General features: G+C 41.6%; 1 protein-coding gene across 1 annotated transcript; it reads left to right on the top strand.

The window, feature by feature from the left end:
- The first annotated feature begins 1,535 nt into the window (after positions 1-1,535).
- On the top strand, positions 1,536-19,684 carry tent5ba (terminal nucleotidyltransferase 5ba). Its single transcript, XM_014169745.2, has 2 exons — positions 1,536-2,128; positions 17,550-19,684. Exons 1-2 carry the CDS (start codon positions 1,976-1,978, stop codon positions 18,579-18,581), a joined length of 1,185 nt encoding a protein of 394 aa, XP_014025220.1. The 5' UTR covers positions 1,536-1,975; the 3' UTR covers positions 18,582-19,684.
- Positions 19,685-21,156: the final 1,472 nt, after the last annotated feature.

The following is a 21,156-nucleotide window of genomic DNA, read 5'->3' as shown; positions in this document are numbered from 1 at the left end:
CTCATCCCAAACCATCTCAATTAGTGGGACTACTTTTGACTGGTGCTGTATCTATAAGGTCCCAGAGTTGACAATGCATGTCAGAGCAAAAACCAAGCCATGAGGTCGAAGGAATCGTTTGTAGAACTCCGAGACAGGATTGTGTTGAGGCACAGACCTGGGGAAGAGTACCAAAACATTTCTGCACCATTGAAGGTCCCCAAGAACACAGTTCTTGGGGACCTTCATTATTCTTAAATGGAAGAAGTTTAGAAACCACCGGAGCAAAGTACAGAGAAAAGGTTCACCTTCCAACAGGACAACGACCTTAAGCACACAGCCAAGACAACACAGGAGTGGCTTTGGGACAAGTTTTTGAATGTCCTTGAGTGGCCCAGCCAGAGCCTGGACTTGAACCCGATCGAACATCTCTGGAGAGACCTGAAAATAGCAGTGCAGCGACGCTCCCCATCCAACCTGACAGAGCTTAAGAGGATCTGCAGAGAATAATGGGAGAAACTCCCAAATACAGGTGTGCCAAGCTTGTAGCATGATGCCTTTTAGAAGACTCGAGGCTGTAATCACTGCCAAAGGTGCTTCAACAAAGTACTAAGTAAAGTGTAAATGTAAATGTGATATTTCAGTTTTTAATACATTTGAAAAAAACCTGTGTTTGCTTTGTCATTATGGGCTATTGTGTGTAGATTGAATAAATAAATAATAATTTTCATCAATTTTAGAATAAGGCTGTAATAAAATGTGGGAAAAGTCAAGGGGTCTCAATACTTTCCAAATGCCCTGTATGATAACCATAATCTACGTAGAACTCTGAGGCATTTGCAACTAAACAATTTGACATTTGTATATTTGACAGGTGAATATGTTTAGAAGGATGGTAGCTTATTGATGGTAAGTGAACAACTTATTTTATTGTAAATTGTAACTGACTAGTTATTTATGATGCAAGTTGATTTGTAGATTAGTTGGTCTTGACTCGAGTTTAATGTCAGCTGCAATAGAGCTTGCCAGCTTTTAGTCCTAAAAAACGGAAATGAGTTACCTCTGGTTTGTTCAGCAATTCATATGGTGGAAATGAATGGGGAAAGAATAGGGTTTTGTGTTAAATGCCCAAAATAAGGTCTTAGGTTAACACAGGCTCAGGAGATCTTATACGTTTTGTTCCATGAGATAATATCAGTCTGTTAACATGACCTTTATGAATTATGAAGCCTTTAACGTGCTTTATGTGCTTTTTTTTTATTACATTAATACTTAAAAATTCAGAAACTGACATTAGCTGATGAAGATTATTGCATAGGACTCAATGTATACGATCTCCTCAGCCTGTGTTTATAACATACCTTATTTTCTGCGTTTATCCAAAAACCCTACAAAAATGCATTTGTCCAACGAACCATGGCGGAATTAGTGCCTTCAAAAATACTCTATTGCTCTCAATGTCGAACGCGCCCAATTTCTTGGAGGATATCAGTGAGTATGGAAAGGGGTGGAGGCTCATGGAAATGCGTCACTAGTACACAGGTTGTGCCAAACTATTTTCTCTGCACTGACTGGTGGCACTCGCAACAAGGCAAGGTCTTGATAATTAATGAGTGAACCAAAAAAATCTGACCCTCTATGCAAATGAGGAGCCTTTATAGACCTTGGATGAGCTTTTGGGATAACGATTCGCTGCAAACTTGTGACTGATCAGCTTAACAACTGTGGATAAAGAGTTAAGCTTGTCTTGCATTTCAAACTTCAAGTATCTGACAGCAATCACAGCTTTATTACCTTGCTGAATGAGGAAACGGATACTGAACATTTGTAGGCTATTGGAATTTACCACGATTGACCAAACTCATCCATTCATTATTCCCCCCTGCATTTTTAAGACGCATACCTCCACCGATTGATCCGGGAGTGATACAGCAAGATTAGACTACCGCATTCATTCCAATATATTTTTACACTTTCTGTTCGGTGTAACATCGCAATGTCAAGCGATACGTCTGATCAGAGTAGGCGGTTCTGTATGCTGTCTTGGGATCAGGTGCATCGTTTGAACTCAATTCTCAGAGAAGCAATCCCGATTCACGGCCGGGGAAATTTCCCTACACTCTCTGTACAACCCCGGCAGATCGTTCAGGTAAAGCGCGTGCGCCACAACTTCCATACTGAGTATATGCTGTCTACTCTGAATCGCTTCATGTTTTGTGATGTACTGTTAGTATGCATGTGCTTTGTTGCAAATAAAATGTCCCTATGGCGTATTAAAATAGTCTATTCGCCTATATTCTATTGAGTGATGGAGCCATGTCTCTGACCGACCTGGTCTCAAAGGATGTTGTATTATTCTGTATGTCAATCCGAGATACGAATTTAGTATGATGTGTTACCTTTCGTATGGTATGTATTAATGTGTGGATGTCCAATCATTTTGTATGATACGAATTTGCAAAAAGTACAATATGTTACGAATTTGCGAAGCTTATGATATTACGAATTCTAGCTAGATGGCTAACATCAGTTAGGCTAGGGGTTAGGGTTAAGTTTAGGTTAAAGGGTTAAGGTTAGGGTTAGCAAAAATGGTAAGGGGAAGGGTTAGCTAACATGCAAAGTAGCTAAAAAGTAGTAAGTAGCTAAAGTTGCTAAAATGCTGAAGTCCGTGTTAAGATTTGCATTCGCAACCTATGGGTTGCTCGACGTTTGCGTTTATACGCCCACTATCCACCCTGACCGACCACCCAACATTAGTTTTTGCCTTATGTTACGTTTGGTTACTTATCATACCAAGTTGAGTACCTCGGATTTAAATGTACTATGTTACGTCTAGTCTGATGCATATCTCTTCACTGTAGCAATAGTCATTCTCTAGTTCAGTTCAAAGTGTGAGCTGAACTCCAACCCTGCCCCATATAGGACCTTTACTGTTGACGTCCACTCTGTTCAGTAGTGAGCCTCAGTAATAGATGTCCCATTGGTGTTAACCCAGTACTTAACAATAGCTATTGCATTAACTCTTTGCAACAATTTAGATTACTGTAACTGTATTTAGAGAAAAGTAGCCTACAGCAATGTGCTGATTCATACAGTCAGTTAACAAAACAGGTCAATTAATTTACCTTGCTGCTACAGTTTATGTTGTGTCATCAAATCTCAAATCTCTCTCATCAAATCCTTGTCATCAGTCACCATATATTAATTACCACTGATGAGTCACATTTGACTGGAAGTGTCTTGCATCATTATGGGTCTGTTTCTAATATTTGTCCAGATGGGAGTTTTGATATACTCCACTTTTCTGATATGCATATTCACAATACCTTTCCAATTGACGGTGGCAGAAGGCTCCGTCATTTTGTATCATTAGAGAACAGTGGTGGTCAGTGCCAATTAAGATAAGGGAGGACGATTTTTGTTTTCATGAGCATATTGCAGCATATTGGATGACTCTCATTCATACTCCATTCAGCCAGTTCAATGTAACAGCGATATGTTTAGGCTACTACTTGATACTCAAATTTTCTCTATACCCATCATGAGGTTGCTACAACTTAGCCTATAAATGAAAGTTTACAACGTAGGTGCACACAGGTCGAGAGACAAATTTGAGGTCACAGACACATGGACAGACAATGAAATTAAATACCGTTGCGCACACTCTTGCCTGCATCTAGCTTATATAGTGTGTAATCATTAGTCCAACAGTTGCAAACGAGAGTTTCTGTTGGAAAAATTCAGGTATGTTTATCCCCGTTTTGTTCCGTTTGCTTCCTTTTTAAGAAACCTTTTCAACAGAATCAGTGGAATGAATACACCCCTGAAACACAGTTCACTTTCATATCAGCCACTTTGTATTCCTTGTCGCATCTATGCGCTCTACTCCTCTCACCTCTTCCCTTCGCTTGTGGATTTCAATGCGCAACACATCAGCTGTATGGGATCAGGTGAAAAAACCTTTCCAAGCCAATGCGCTACACACAGCCTACATCGTTGTCACCATATTAGCTAAAGTGACATCATAGTCAGCATAGCTAATAGTCAGTCAGAAAGCAGTTACACCGACAGACCCCAGTGGCAATAAGTTAGTAATACCAAAAGCTTACCTTGACCTGGAAGAGTTCCACTGTTGTGTTGGAAAGTCATAGCCAGCTAACTAACATAGTATCACTCTGTTTGAGCAGGGTGTTTCAGTAGCCTTAACTAGCTAGCTGCATTTGCTAAGTAAGTGAAACTGAAAGTGAAAAAAAAAATCTTTCTTTATTTCTCTCTTGCTTCTCGTTCATTTTGGAAGAAATTAATTTGTTAAACTATTGTCTTTCTCTCTCTTTGAGTCAACAACTCACCACATTCTATACACTGCAGGGCTAGCTAGCTGTAGTTTATGCTTTCAGTACTAGATTCATTCTCTGATACTTGATTGGGTGGACATCATGTAGTTCATGCTGGAGGACGTCATCCGGAAGTTGTCATAATTACTGTGTAAGTCTATGGAAGGGGGTGAGAACCATGAGCCTCCTAGGTTTAGTATTGAAGTCAATGAACCCAGAGGAGGACAGAAGATGGCTGTACATGGTGCTACCCTACAGAGTGCTGTTGAGGCTACTGTAGACCTGTGTTTTAATTAATTATTTGGTGACGTGATTATATTTAGTAGAATTGTATCTAAAAAGGATCACTTTTTAAATGTTTTACCATTTACATTTTTATGAAATTTACTGAGGAGGATGGTCCTCCCCTTCCTCCTCTGAGGAGCCTCCACTGTTTAGAGATCTTGTGATCTTGATAGTTTTAGGACCCCTGAGTGGTAGTCGGACCTCTGATTTTCAAAGGTTCCCTTATTGGCAAGAGTCCCTAAAATATTCCTTAGGTCCTACACCTAGCTTATACAACAAAAGGTTAAACTAATTTACTTAAATGAATGGTATACCCACAGAACTATAATGAGATTCTCTTTCTATGGATATACCATCCAGATTCCAAGCAACTACAGACAGTTGATGCTCCCTGATATTTGGGGGGGACAAGACAGTGCCTTGTGCTGTGTCTACCAAGGTGGTGCTGCTATCTGTCCAGGTCTCTCTTGAAAAATAGATTTTATCTCAATGAGACTAACCATGTTAAATAATCTGGACTGGCCAGTACCAGTATCTCCATGCTGTAACTCTATCTCCAGCCCCCGTCTGCTGGTTTTCATTAATGTCCCCCTCTACATCAGACATGTTCTTATGCATGGGATGGATGGTGATTATGTAATTGAAAGATCATGCCAGCTGGTTTAACAATTAACATATTGATTTGACTGACAGTTATGTAGTTAGTCATGATTTAATTCATCCAGGATTTGTGGATGTTGTAGTGGATATGTTCAACCTTTCTGATAAATGCTAGATTGACTATGCAGGTGCTGTTCCATAGTTTGGAACAGCACGTTCCCCAGGATTAGTGGGAACCATATGTCATCTTCCCATCCTGACCCCATTTGCTTGCTGAAAGAAAAGTAAATGTAATGACAAACATGAATGAGGCTCTGAAGATCAGCTTGATTATGTTTTTTAAATAGTTTTAGTGTTAGGATTTTTTGGACTTTATTATGGCACCACTCATAGGAACAGATTAATTGTTACCCAAGAGTGTTTTGGCAACATACGTTGGACAACATTTCTGCTGTGAGTGTCAACATACTATTCAAAGAATGTGTTAACAGTAGTGTTTACGCCATATTGTCATCTGCAGTTGTCACTTGCCAGCCACTATAGCATCCTAATGTCAGGAGCGTTCTCTTGTGATCAGTGGCGGTATATCAAATGAGATTTTGTTTTACTACAATGTAAAAACAATTTAAACTGAGCCATGTTGGTTTAAAAAGCTGACTCTTCCAAATGAAAAATGGATTACTTGTGCTTACAGCCCAACACCGTGCAGGACGTTTGGCATTTGCCAGAGAACACCAAGATTGGCAAATTCGCCACTGGCGCCCTGTGCTCTTCACAGATGAAAGCAGGTTCACACTGAGCACATGTGACAGACGTGACAGAGTCTGGAGACGCCGTGGAGAACGTTCCAGCATATGGTCTCACAAGGGGTCTGAGGATCTCATCTCGGTACATAATGGCAGTCAGGCTACCTCTGGCGAGCACATGGAGGGCTGACCCACCGCCAAACCGGTCATGCTGGAGGGTGGCATTTCTTTGGGGGGCCGCACAGCCCTCCATGTGCTCGCCAGAGGTAGCCTGACTGCCATTATGTACCGAGATGAGATCCTCAGACCCCTTGTGAGACCATATGCTGGTGCGGTTGGCCCTGGGTTCCTCCTAATGCAAGACAATGCTAGACCTCATGTGGCTGGAGGGTGTCAGCAGTTCCTGCAAGAGGAAGGCATTGATGCTCTGGACTGGCCTGCCCGTTCCCCAGACCTGAATCCAATTGAGCACATCTGGGACATCATGTCTCGCTCCATCCACCAACGCCACGTTGCACCACAGACTGTCCAGGAGTTGGCGGATGCTTTTAGTCCAGGTCTGGGAGGAGATCCCTCAGGAGACCATCCACCACCTCATCAGGAGCATGCCCAGGCGTTGTAGGGAGGTCATACAGGCACGTGGAGGCCACACACACTACTGAGCCTCATTTTGACTTGTTTTAAGGACATTACATCAAAGTTGGATCAGCCTGTAGTGTGGTTTTCCACTTTAATTTTGAGTGTGACTCCAAATCCAGACCTCCATGGGTTGATAAATTGGATTACCATTGATTATTTTTGTGTGATTTTGTTGTCAGCACATTCAACTATGTAAAGAAAAAAGTATTTAAGAAGATTATTTCTTTCATTCAGATCTAGGATGTGTTGTTTAAGTGTTCCCTTTATTTTTTTGAGCAGTATATTTCTATCTAACTTTGTGAATAAACTCCAATAACATGTTTCAATTTAGCTAGCTTGCTATGGCATTTATCAACTCAATCAATCAATCAATCAATCACATTTATTTATAAAGCCCTTTTTACATCAGCCGATGTCAAAGTGCTCTACAGAAACGCAGCCTAAAACCCCAAACATCAAGCAATGCAGATGTAGAAGCACGGTGGCTAGGAAAAACTCCCTAGAAAGGCCGGAACCTAGGAAGAAACCTAGAGAGGAACCAGGCTCTGAGGGGTGGCCAGTCCTCTTCTGGCTGTGTCGGGTGTTGATTATAACAGAACATGGCCAAGATGTTCAAATGTTCATAGATGACCAAAAGGGTCTGATGATGATGATAATAATAAATCACAGCGGTTGTAGAGGGTGCAATGGGTCAGCACTTCAGGAGTAAATGTCAGTTGGCTACTGAAATACTCCAGATATAACAGACCCCCGACACATAAACTATTGCTTCATAAATACTGGAGGCTGAGACAGGAGGGGTCGGGAGACACTGTGGCCCTGTCCGACAATATTCCTGGACAGGGCCAAACAGGCTAGATATAACCCCACCTACTTTGCCAAAGCGCAGCCCCCACACCACTATAGGGATATCTTCAACCACCAACCTACTACCCTGAGACAAGGTCGAGTATAGCCCCCGAAGATCTCCCCCACGGCACGAACCCAAAGGGGGCACCAACCCGGACAGGAAGATCACGTCAGTGACTCAACCCACTCAAGTGACACACCACTCCTAGGGAAGGCATGCAAGAGCACCAGTGACTCAGCCCCCGTAATAGGGTTGGAGGCAGAGAATCCCAGTGGAGAGATGAGAACCGGCCAGGCAGAGACAGCAAGGGCGGTTCGTCGCTCCAGTGCCTTTCCGTTCACCTTCACACCCCTGGGCCAGACTACACTCAATCATCAATAAAGACTTAAAGGTCGAGACTGAGTCTGCGTCTCACATGGATAGGCAGACCATTCCGTAAAAATGTAGCTCTATCGGAGAAAGCCCTGCCTCCAGCTGTTTGCTTAGAAATTCTAGGGACAGTAAGGAGGCCTGCGTCTTGTGACCGTCGCGTATGTGTAGGTATGTACGGCAGGACCAAATTGGAAAGATGGGTAGGTGCAAGCCCATGTAATGCTTTGTAGGTTAGCAGTAAAACCTTGAAATTTGCCCTAGCCTTAACAGGAAGTCCGTGTAGAGAGGCTAGCACTGGAGTAAAGCTTAGGTCTAGTCAAGATTCTAGCAGCCATGTTTAGCACTAACTGAAGTTTATTTTGTGCTTTATCCGGGTGGCGGGTAGCCGGAAAGTAGAGCATTGCGGTAGTCTAATATGGAAGTGACAAAAGCATTCATTTTTCTGCATCATTTTTGGCCAGAAAGTTTCAGATTTTTGCAATGTTACGAAGATGGAAAAAAGCTGTCCTTGAAATATTCTTAATATGTTCGTCGAAAGAGAGATCGGGGTCCAGAGTAATGCTGAGGTCCTTCACAGTTTTATTTGAGATGACTGTACAACCATCAAGATTAATTGTCAGATCCAACAGAAGATCTCTTTGTTTCTTGAGACCTAGAACAAGCATCTCTGTTTTGTCCGAGTTTAAAAGTAAAACATTTGCTGCCATCCACTTCCTTATGTCTGAAACACAGGCTTCCAGGGAGGGCAATTTTGGGGCTTGTATCGCTGTGTATCGTCCGCATAGCAGTGAAAGTTAACATTATGTTTCCGAGTGACATCACCAAGAGGTTATATAATGTGGATATGTATATGTATATATAATGTGTATATGTATATGTGAAAACAATAGTGGTCCTAAAACAGAACCTTGAGGAACACCAAAATTTACAGTTGATTATCAGAAGACAAATCATCCACAGAGACAAACTGATATCTTTCCGACAGATAAGATCTAAACCATGCCAGAACTTGTCCGTGTAGACCAATTTGGGTTTCCAATCTCTCCAAAAGAATGTGGTGAATGATGGTATCAAAAGCAACACTAAGGTCTAGGAGCACGTGAACAGATGCAGATCCTTGGTCTGACGCCATTAAAAGGTCATTTACCACCTTCATGAGTGCAGTCTCGGTGCTATGATGGGGTCTAAAACCAGACTGAAGCATTTCGTATACATTGTTTGTCTTCAGGAAGGCAGTGAGTTGCTGCACAACAGCTTTTTTTTTTTTAATTGAGAGGAATGGGAGATTCGATATAGGCAGATTATTTTTTAAATATTTTCTGGGTCAAGGTTTGGCTTTTTCAAGAGGCTTTATTACTGCCACTTTAAGTGAGTTTGGGACACATCCGGTGGATAGGGAGCCGTTTATTATATTCAACATAGGAGGGCCAAGCACAGGAAGCAGCTCTTTCAGTAGTTTAGTTGGAATAGTGTCCAGTATGCAGCTTGAAGGTTTAGAGGCCAAGACTATTTTCAAGAATGTGTCGAGATATACAGTGGGGGAAAAAGTATTTGATCCCCTGCTGATTTTGTACGTTTGCCCACTTACAAAGAAATGATCAGTCTATAATTTTAATAGTAGGTTTATTTGAACAGTGAGAGACAGAATAACAACAAAAAATCCAGAAAAACGCATGTCAAAAATGTTATAAACTGATTTGCATTTTAATGAGGGAAATAAGTATTTGACCCCTCTGCAAAACATGACTTAGTTCTTGGTGGCAAAACCCTTGATGGCAATCACAGAGGTCAGATGTTTCTTCTAGTTGCCCACCAGGTTTGCACACATCTCAGGAGGGATTTTGTCCCACTCCTCTTTGCAGATCTTCTCCAAGTCATTAAGGCTTCGAGGCTGACGTTTGGCAACTCAAACCTTCAGCTCCCTCCACAGATTTTCTATGGGATTAAGGTCTGGAGACTGGCTAGGCCACTCCAGGACCTTAATGTGCTTCTTCTTGAGCCACTCCTTTGTTGCCTTGGCCGTGTGTTTTGGGTCATTGTCATGCTGGAATACCCATCCACGACCCATTTTCAATGCCCTGGCTGAGGGAAGGAGGTTCTCACCCAAGATTTGACAGTACATGGCCCCATACATCATCCCTTTGATGCGGTGAAGTTGTCCTGTCCCCTTAGCAGAAAAACACCCCCAAAGCATAATGTTTCCACCTCCATGTTTGACGGTGGAGATGGTGTTCTTGGGGTCATAGGCAGCATTCCTCCTCCTCCAAACACGGCGAGTTGAGTTGATGTCAAAGAGCTCCATTTTGGTCTCATCTGACCACAACACTTTCACCAGTTGTCCTCTGAGTCATTCAGATGTTCATTGGCAAACTTCAGACGAGCATGTATATGTATTCTTGAGCAGGGGGACCTTGCGGGCGCTGCAGGATTTCAGTCCTTCACGGTGTAGTGTGTTACCAATTGTTTTCTTGCTGACTATGGTCCCAGCTCCCTTGAGATCATTGACAAGATCCTCCCGTGTAGTTCTGGGCTAATTCCTCACTGTTCTCATGATCATTGCAACTCCATGATGTGAGATCTTGCTTGGAGCCCCAGGCCGAGGGATATTGACAGTTCTTTTGTGTTTCTTCCATTTGCGAATAATCGCACCAAATGTTGTCACCTTCTCACCAAGCTGCTTGGCGATGGTATTGTAGCCCATACCAGCCTTGCGTAGGTCTACAATCTTGTCCCTGACATCCTCGGAGAGCTCTTTGGTCTTGGCCATGGTGGAGAGTTTGGAATCTGATTGATTGATTGCTTCTGTGGACAGGTGTCTTTTTTACAGGTAACAAGCTGCGGTTAGGAGCAGTCCCTTTAAGAGTGTGCTCCTAATCTCAGCTCGTTACCTGTATAAAAGACACCTGGGAGCCAGAAATCTTTCTGATTGAGAGGGGGTCAAATACTTATTTCCCTCATTTAAAATGCATATCAATTTATAACATTTCTGACATGCGTTTTTCTGGATATTTTTGTTGTTATTCTGTCTCTCACTGTTCAAATAAACCTACCATTAAAATTCTAGACTGATCATTTCTTTGTCAGTGGGCAAACATACAAAATCAGCAGGGGATCAAATACCTTTTTCCCCCACTGTAGTATTAAAAAACTTGAGCGTCTCCCTTCATCCTAGGTCCTGGCTGTGTTGTGCAGACTCCGGACAACTGAGCTTTGGAGAAATACCCAGATTTAAAGAGGAGTCCGTAATTTGATTTCTAATGATCATGATCTTTTCTTCAAAGAATTTCATGAATTTATCACTGCTTAAGTGAAAGCTTGGGGAATGCTGCTTTTTAGTTAGCTTTGCGACAGTATCAAAAATACATTTTGGATTGTTCTTATTCTCCTCAATTAAGTTGGAAAAGTAGAATGATCAAGCAGCAATGAGGGCTCTTAGTACCTTGCAGTATCGGTCTTTCCAATGTAGTCACAAGACTTCCAGTTTGGTGTAGCGCCATTTCCGTTCCATTTTTCTGGAAGCTTGCTTCAGGGCTTGGGTATTCTCTGTATACCAGGGAGCTAGTTTCTTATGACAAATGTTTTTTTGTTTTAAGGGGTGCAACTGCATCTAGGGTATTACTCAAGGTTAAATTTAGTTCCTCAGTTAGGTGGTTAACAGATTTTTGTACTCCGATGTCATTGGGTAGGTGGAGGGAGTCTGGCAGGGCATCTAAGAATCTTTGGGTTGTCTGAGAATTTATAGCACAGATTTTGATGATCCTTGGTTGGGGTCTGAGCAGATTATTTGTAGCGATTGCAAACGTAATAAAATGGTGGTCCGATAGTCCAGGATTATGAGGAAAAACATTAAGATCCACAATATTTATTCCACGGGACAAAACTAGGTCCAGAGTATGACTGTGGCAGTGAGTAGGTCCGGAGACATGTTGGACAAAGCCCACTGAGTCGATGATGGCTCCGAAAGCCTTTTGGAGTGGGTCTGTGGACTTTTCCATGTGATATTAAAGTCACCAAAAATTTGAATATGCCATGACTACAAGGTCCGATAGGAAATTAGGGAACTCAGTGAGGAACGCTGTATACGGCCCAGTAGGCCTGTAAACAGTAGCTATAAAAAGTGATTGAGTAGGGCTGCATAGATTTCATGACTAGAAGCTCAAAACATGAAAACGCAGTAAAATAAATTATTTGTTAATTGAAATTTGCTATCGTAAATGTTAGCAACACCTCCGCCTTTGCGGGATGCGCGGGGGATATGGTCACTAGTGTAACCAGGAGGAGAGGCCTCATTTAACACAATAAATTCATCAGGCTTAATCCATGTTTCAGTCAGGCCAATCATATCAAGATTATGATCAGTGATCAGTTAATTGACTATAACTGCCTTGGAAGTGAGGGATCTAACATTAAGTAGCCCTATTTTGAGATGTGAGATTTCACAATCTCTTTCAATTATGACAGAAATGGAGGTCTTTATTCCAGTGAGATTGCTAAGGCGAACACCGCCATGTTTAGTTTTGCCTATCCTAAATCGAGGCACAGACACAGTCTCAATGGGGATAGCTGAGCTGACTACACTGACTATGCTAGTGGCAGACTCCACTAAGCTGGCAGGGTGGCTAACAAACTGCTCCCAAGGATGAACCAGACTTGTAGAGGTCTACAATTATTTTTCTGAGGTTTTGGCTGATGTCTGTTGATTTTCCCATGATGTGAAGCAAAGAGGCACTGAGTTTGAAGGTAGGCCTTGAAATACATCCACAGGTACACCTCCAATTGACTCAAATGATGTAATTAGCCTATCAGAAGCTTCTAATGCCATGACATCATTTTCTGGAACTTTCCAAGCTGTTTAAACGCACAGTCAACTTAGTGTATGTAAACTTCTGACCCACTGGAATTGTGATACAGTGAATTATAAATGAAATAATCTGTCTGTAAACAATTGTTGGAAAAATGACTTGTCATGCACAAAGTAGATGTCCTAACCGACTTGCCAAAACTATAGTTTGATAACAAGAAATTTGTGGAGTGGTTGAAAAACGAGTTTTAATGACTCCAACCTAAGTGTATGTAAACTTCCGACTTCAACTATAGGTGTCTGGCTAGACTGTAAACTCTCCTTCCAGACTCCTATTAAGCATCTCCAATCCAAAATTAAATCTAGAATTGGCTTCCTATTTCGCAACAAAACCTCCTTCACTTGTGCTGCCAAACATACCCTCGTAAAACTGACTATCCTACTGATTCTTGACTTCGGCGATGTCATTTACAAAATAGCCTCCAACACTCTACTCAGAAAATTGGATGCAGTCTATCACAGTGACATCCATTTGTCACCAAACCCCATATATTACCCACCACTGCGACCTGTATGCTCTCGTTGACTGGTCCTCGCTACATATTTGTCGCCAAACCCACTGGCTCCAGGTCATCTATAAGTCTTTGCTAGGTAAAGCTCCGCCTTATCTCAGCTCACTGGTCACCATAGCAACACCCACCCGTAGCACGCACTCCAACAGGTATATTTCACTGGTCATCTCCAAAGCCAACACCTGCTTTTGCTGCCTTTCCTTCCAGTTCTCTGCTGCCAATGACTGGAATGAATTGCAAAAATCACTAAAGCTGGAGACTTATATCTCCCTCACTAACTTTAAGCATCAGCTGTCAGAGCAGCTAATCGATCGCTGCAGCTGTACACAGCCTATCTATAAATAGCCCATCCAACCAACTACCTATCTCGTCCCATATTTGTTTTTGTTTTTCTGCTCTTTTGCACACCAGTATTTATACTTGCACATCCTCATCTGCACATCTATCACTCCAGTGTTAATTGCTAAATTGTAATTACTTCGCCACTATGGCCTATTTATTGCCTTACCTCCTTACTTCATTTGCACACACTGTATACAGAATTTTCTATTGTGTTCTTGACTGTACATTTGTTTATCCCATGTGTAACTATGTGTTGTTGTTTTTGTTGCACTGCTTTGCTTTATCTTGGCCAGGTCGCAGTTGTAAATGAGAACTTGTTCTAAACTGGCCTATCTGGTTAATCGGGATAGCCCCCTTTTTTAAACATTTTCGCCTAAAATTACTTACCCAAATCTAACTGCCTGTAGCTCAGTCCCTGAAGCAAGGATATGCATATTCTTGGTACCATTTGAAAGGAAACACTTTGAAGTTTGTGGAAATGTGAATTGAATGTAGGAGAATATAACACAATAGATCTGGTAGAACAAAATAAAAATAAAAAAACGTTTTTTTCCTAGCACCATCTTTGAAACGCAACAGAAAGGTCGCAAATCTAGCCATCACTCTGGTTGTAATTCCGATGGTGTCCACAAGTGGGCAGCAGTGTATGTGCAAAGTTTCAGACTGATAACCTGAAGTATGAGAAAGCTACTTGACATTTAGTGTGAAGTCACCCAGGTACATTTGGGCTAATCGTGAAGGACACATTTCCATTACATTTTTCTGCAAGAATATCATCAAATCTGTATACTTGGACTTTGATTTAGCTTTTCCAGTATTATTCTTACAGTATATTGTAAGTTCAACATTAGCAAAACACCCAGTTTTCAAAACTTCATAACTCTCCACATTCTTGCAATTTTTGTCTAAAAGGAAATGTAGCGTACCATTTTAACAATGGTACGCTACATGATTTACATTTGTACCGCTGACGGAACGCCTATCCCTAAGATGTAATAAAGGTGAAATATGATTTTTTTTTAAATAAAAATTAGCTGCTGTCAATTTTGTTTTGAATGGTAATTTGTTTAACAATGGTACGTTACTTCGTAGACATGACTTCTCCTCTTCAAGCCACTTCCTTAGATTTGATTGATGGAACAATCCAGCCAATGGTTGCAGCAATACTGCAAATCTTTTTATACAAACGTACAAAACTTTCTATAGCTTGTGAATCTCTTGGTAACGTGACAAGTGTGTGCAGATAAATCTGCAAGTGTGTTTTTGATTCACAGCAGAATATTAGTAGTCGTAAATGGACTTGTAATAATTCTGCAAATCTTATTGAATGTATTCAAATGTCATGTTTCAAGTTTGTGACTAGGGATGCACCGATATGACATTTTTGGCTGATACCGATATCCTCCTTGCCAAAAAACCCAATACCGATATTTTTACATTTTAGTGGCCTTTTAAGCATTTTAGTACAGTTTGTGGTTACCATGTGTTATTTCATAGATTTGATGTCTTCACTATTATTTTACAATGTAGAAAATAGTAAAAAATTAACAAAAACCCTGGAATGAGTAGGTGTCCAAACTTTTGACTGGTACTGTATGTACATTTGCTTTCTGTATTACATTTTCAATAAATGGGTGAGAAAAATATTATATTAATCCATTTGAATTCAAGCTGTAACCCAACAAAATCTAGGGGTATGAAGTCAAGGGGTATGAAAACTTTCTGAAGCCACTAAGTGTTGAGTCAATCTGACACTGCTACTTTGTTGCAGAATTAGCACAGAAAGCAATATAAGGCTACTGATCAAAAAGTTACTAATAATTTAGTAGCATTTGGCATCAAGGCACACCATTCAATTAGCTTTAATTATATACATACCAATCATGAAGCCCATGTCTGTCTTTGCTGTAGTGCCATTATGTATGTATATGCACTTAGAGGTGTACTGTTGAATGAAACTGCAGGCCATTGTCTGTCTGCAGCCTAACCCATTATGTATAAATAGAGGCAGCTTATGATCTGATGGGCATGATGAGAGTGTTAATTACTGTCAGACTGACACTAATCTGTCAGGACGGGGAGATTTGAAGGCTGCTTTGGGAGGAGGTAGGGGGGTAAGAGCTGGAGAGGTGTTTTGCTAAAATGTGATGCAAGTACTTGAGATATAATATGTGTAGGATCTGTACAATAGGTTAGCCCAGTTTCCAGTTGTATTTAAGATTGTTTGCTCTTTGATATTTTAAATGTTTTAAATGTTTTATTTCACCTATATTTAACCAGGTAGGCCAGTTGAGAACAATTTCTCATTTACAACTGCGACCTGGCCAAGATAAAGCAAAGCAGTGCGACACAAACAACAACACAAAGTTACACATGGAATAAACAAACATACAGTCAAAAACACAATAGAAAGAAAAGTCTGTATACAGTGTGTGTGTAAATGGCGTGAGGAGGTAAGGCAATAAATAGGTCATAGTAGTGAAGTAATTACAATTTACAAAATTAACACTGTAGTGATAGATGTGCAGATGATGATGTGCAATTAGAAATACTGGTGAGCAAAAAAGTAAAGAAGAAAATTGGGGATGCGGTAGGTAGATTGGATGGGCTATTTACAGATGGGCTGTGTACATATCGGTTTGTGGGCTTTGTTATAAACATTAGCTAAAATGATTAATTCTTAAATTAAAAGTTTCTCTGCATTTCATTGCACAAATATACTGCATATTGTTACATGCAAAATAAGTTTAAAAAATTGATGGTAGAACATGGTAGGCTGTAGTTAGTGAAATGTAGACTACACATTTCCTAGCATCTATCTTACATATCTGCCTGTACTAAAGCTGTGCTAAAGCCTTATTGAGTGTGTTGAGGTTTCTGACTGAAAGCTGTGATCACTTTCAAATGCAAATTAAACCGATTCTTAACCAAAAGAGCTCTTTTGGATTTTAAGAGTAAATGACATGTTTCCTTTATATGCGCAAACTGTGCATTTGAATGGTGCCAACCCACCAAGTGGATAGAGTTTTAACAACTTTACTACTAACCCCTCAAGCTTTAGTGTGCTGTTATAGTGCCCCATCTTTGTCTTTCCTGAGGGCTTCTAGACACACTTTCTCAGTGTGACTGCCAGTGTCTGTTAGCGTGCCATTCCTAGCACTACCTAACTATGTAGCACAGACCCAGTGATGTCAGACGTGGGACATCCTCTTTCACAGATGATTGTGGTGGCCTCTTTGCTGAACTGGTCCTGCAGATCACCGGGTCTCTGAAAGTGAAACCTTTGACCCAACGGTTGTAGGGATTGGAGCAAGATTTTCTCATTGTCTGCTCCACTAGGGCCTATGCTAAGGCAAGCGCTTACTACTGGTGTGAATCGCAGTGCAGGGGTAGAAATCCTATAGCACTAACTGCTGCTGCCTGGGTTGTGTTCATTAAATCATGCAACAGAAAGCGTTTAAAAATGTTTTGCAATGGAAACCGAAAATGAGATTTTCTTATTTAATTTTGTGCCTACTGAACATGGCCTTGGTGAAACAGGCATGACCCAGCCAGTGAGTCAGATCCTCAGTGAGTAGTCCTAACTCTTCTGCTATCCTTCTGGGCCTGTTAGGTTCCATTCAAACTGATGTGAAATGTACTTTCGTGAGCAGTGTATTGATCTCTGCCTAGTGCTTACACAGCCTATTGACTTTTCCAGAGGCCCATGTTGGAACTTATTGAGAAATGTCTCAAGCTGTTTACTTGAGTCTTTGCAGGTTCGTGTGTGTGTGTGTGTGTGTGTGTGTGTGTGTGTGTTGTGTTCTTTGGTTGAATAATGTTGGCAAGGAGGAGGCAGGTTGTCTGGCACCAAAGTCAGCACATGTTCCACAAGGGAAAGGCATGTCTGTCCTGTATGGGCAAGGAGTGCCTTTGGACATAACCAATTACATTTATATTACTTCAGAAATGTATTTTTCTTAATTAAACATAACAATGAAAAGTGTTTGAGCGTATGTCTAATGCATACTCTCTCTCTTCTTTACCCAGGTGGTGCGGGCGCGGCTGGAGGAGAGGGGCGTGTCAGTACGAGACGTGCGGCTGAACGGCTCTGCAGCCAGCCATGTGCTCTACCAGGACACTGGCATGGGCTACAAGGACCTGGACCTGATCTTCGGTGTGTCTCTGAAGGACGACCAGGCTTTCCGGCTGGTCAAGGACGTGGTAATGGACTGCCTATTGGACTTTCTACCAGCGGGGGTCAGTAAGGAGCGCATCTCGCCGCTGACCCTCAAAGAGGCCTACGTGCAGAAGCTGGTGAAAGTATGCAACGACACAGACCGCTGGAGCCTCATCTCGCTGTCCAACAACACAGGCAAGAATGTGGAGCTCAAGTTCGTGGACTCTCTCAGGCGGCAGTTTGAATTCAGCGTGGACTCCTTCCAGATTGGCTTGGACTCGCTGCTGCTGTTTGACCACTGCTCAGAGACGGCCATGTCCGAGAGCTTCCACCCCACCGTGATTGGGGAGAGTGTGTATGGGGACTTTGAGGGGGCCATGGGCCATCTGTGTCAGCGGATTATTGCCACACGCAGCCCCGAGGAGATCCGAGGCGGGGGGCTACTTAAGTACTGCCACTTGCTGGCGCAGGGGTTCAGGCCCATCTGCGAAACAGAGATGAAGGCTCTGCAGCGCTACATGTGCTCGCGCTTCTTCATCGACTTCTCTGACATCTGCGAGCAGCAGCGTAAGCTGGAGGCCTACCTGCAGAACCACTTTGCCGGCATGGAGCACAAGCGCTACGAGTGCCTGATGACTCTGCACCAGGTGGTGAATGAAAGCACTGTGTGTCTGATGGGCCATGAGCGGCGCCAGACGCTCAGCCTCATCTCCATGTTGGCGCTGCAGGTGCTGGCTGAGCAGAACGCCATCCCCACGGTGACCAACGTCACCTGCTTCTACCAGCCCGCACCCTACGTACGTGACATCAACTTCAGCAATTACTACATAGCACATGTGCAGCCACAGCCACCGCTAGTTCACTACAGTAACTCTCACCATACTTGGCTGCACTGTAACTGAGCTAACAAGCATGTGCAGGGCAGAGGTGGATGTGGCATCCACAATGTTTCTCTCCATTGGTTTGGAGTGAGGAGGAGGGCTCGGCGGAATGGCAGCATTGCTCTTTGTCTTTCTAAATAAATAAACTAAGCAAATGGAAATGTGACTTGACTGAAACAATCCTTTACTGCTGTATGATTTTAGCCAATCTTCTCTCAACAATTTTTTTTCTCCTCTCACAACATTTGTTAAGCTGATGGTCCTTTTCACATGTAGCAAGAATGTTGGAGTAGTTCTTTAAGTGAGAAAGAAATCTTAGATTTTTTTAATAAGAAAAAACATTTATTTTGGAGGAAACAAACTATGAAGCTTTATTTTCAGACTGCTGCTTCAGTTGACTTATTTTTTAAACAACAGTTACAGGACCAAAGATGTATTTTGTTCAGAACAGAAGGGATTATTGTGATTCCAAGTGCCTAAAATGATCTGAGCAATTTACAAAAACGCCTCTGTAAAGTGAGAGCTGTAGGTTTTTTTTGTTTAGGTTTGTGTTGCCTAGATTACTCCAAATCTCTTTTCATGGACAGAGACATTCATCTTCATGCGATTTTAAATAAATAAAATTGAAAAAATCCCTATCCTCATGTTTTTTAAATTCTGAAATATGTGTATTATAAGCATAGCCTGTGTAAATGGGAAAGAAAGGCCTTGATACTGTTGGGTTCTGAAAATATGAAATATACTTATTCATTGAGGGAGTGCTGAGGTTTAGAGAGTCTACACCAGAAGTGAATGGTTATAGGAAGGTATATAGTGTGTGCAATTAAGCTTGGAATGTGTTGAGTTAAGGGATGCGATTTACATGTGGCAGGCATTGATAAGGGAAGAGAGCCATGGATTAGTGATGGAGGGGGGTTGAGGTCAGGTCACATTAAGGGAGAAATACAAGTTTATGGCCCGTATCACTAGTGCCCTGCCTAGCAATAAAGAACGATGCTTGTACAGATGTGTAAGAGGGGACTCAGCCTATGAGGAATGGTTAAATATCAGTGCTTGTGTGAAAAATGTTTTTGTCTAATGCAGCTGTATTGATCCTCTGGGAAGAATAAACTTGGTTAAGCTTTCATAGTGTCTGTTGAGTTTTTTACTCTGAGAATTAGAACCTAACAATACCAAAATAGCTCAATGGCCTTGAAATGAATTAGATCAACCTCCTAGTTTATGGATCCTGTCATCTGTTGTACATGCATCTTTAACTACCCATAAAGTGATAGGATTTCTACACCATAGAAACTGTGGGGACTGTAAGTTGCTCTAGATAACAACAAAAATTCAGCTTACATATACATGTCCACCCTTTTTAGAGGGTAATGTAGCTTTGATTATCTTGATGACATACTGACAACTAAGACAACCCAGACCAGTTCCAGGAATTAGCCTGTGGAAAAGCATAGTGTCTGTTGAGTGAGTGCCACTTCTTAGACTGGGCTTGTAAGATGCATTACAATCTGAGGACATGAACCATAAGGAGGCCTTTCTGAAGCACAATGGCCTCTCTCTGGTGTGACACTAAAGCTTTGACAAAGGCTGGTTTGTTCTCCCACCCATGTTGCCAGTGGAAACTGAATCCTATTTGCTTGAATAATGCCATATCCATGTAATTTTGCTTGTGTATATATCAGCATATGGTTGCGTCACTCTGGTTGAGTGGCCAGCGTGGATCAATACATGGTAAAATGTGGCGGAGGGAGTGGATGCCCATCTGGAATTGCCATTTCTTTTCACTTGCTTGATTGATACTAGGGAGCATACATTAATGGTAACATTAAACACTTACCGAACACTACAAAGTGCAATAAATAAACTAAGCAAAATAAACTAAGCCTGAAGATTGAAATGGGACATGACACTTTCTAGCGGCCCAAACTAATGCACAGTACACTGTGGCCTGAGCCAGTTATCACTTTGTTTTCTATTCTCTAGCTTAAGTTATCCAAATGCAGACATTCCTGAGAAGATGTATTCAGTTTAGCATGCATACACACATAATGGTACTGAAAATGTCAGTGTATGGAATGTGATGTAGCTTGCTATGTCACTGCCATTTTATTTTCTCTCCAACAAATCCAAAAACAACACATTGAGCTACAGTATACATGGTTTATATTGGTCTTAATGTGAACTAGTCTGCTTATAAAGTGGCAAGAAAAAGTATGTGAACCCTTTGGAATTATCTGGATTTCTGCATAAATTGGTCATACAATTAGATCTGATCTTCATCTAAGTCACAACAGACAGTCTGCTTAAACTAAAAACACCCAAATTATTGAATTTTTCTTGTCTTTATTGAATACATAATTTAAACATTCACTGTGTAGGTTGGAAAATGTATGTGAACCCCTAGGCTATTGACTTCTCCAAAAGCTAATTGGAGTCAGGAGTCCGCTAACCTGGAGTACAATCATTGAGACGAGATTGGAGATGTTGGTTAGAGCTGCCCTGCCCTATAAAAAACAATCACAAAATTTGAGTTTGCTATTCACAAGAAACATTGCCTGATGTGAACCATGCCTTGAACAAAAGAGATCTCAGAAGA

The sequence above is a fragment of the Salmo salar genome, chromosome ssa02 (genome assembly GCF_905237065.1).
Source record: "Salmo salar chromosome ssa02, Ssal_v3.1, whole genome shotgun sequence".
Classification (NCBI taxonomy): Eukaryota; Metazoa; Chordata; class Actinopteri; order Salmoniformes; family Salmonidae; genus Salmo; species Salmo salar.
Note: the sequence above shows the minus strand (reverse complement) of the source record. Positions and strands in the feature narration are given on the sequence as shown.

Coding starts and splice junctions, on each gene's coding strand:
- tent5ba (XM_014169745.2), top strand. CDS start 1,976: ATGTCAAGCGATACGTCTGATCAGAGTAGGCGGTTCTGTATGCTGTCT. Junction 2,129..17,549: donor AACCCCGGCAGATCGTTCAG/GTAAAGCGCGTG, acceptor TTCTTTACCCAG/GTGGTGCGGGCGCGGCTGGA.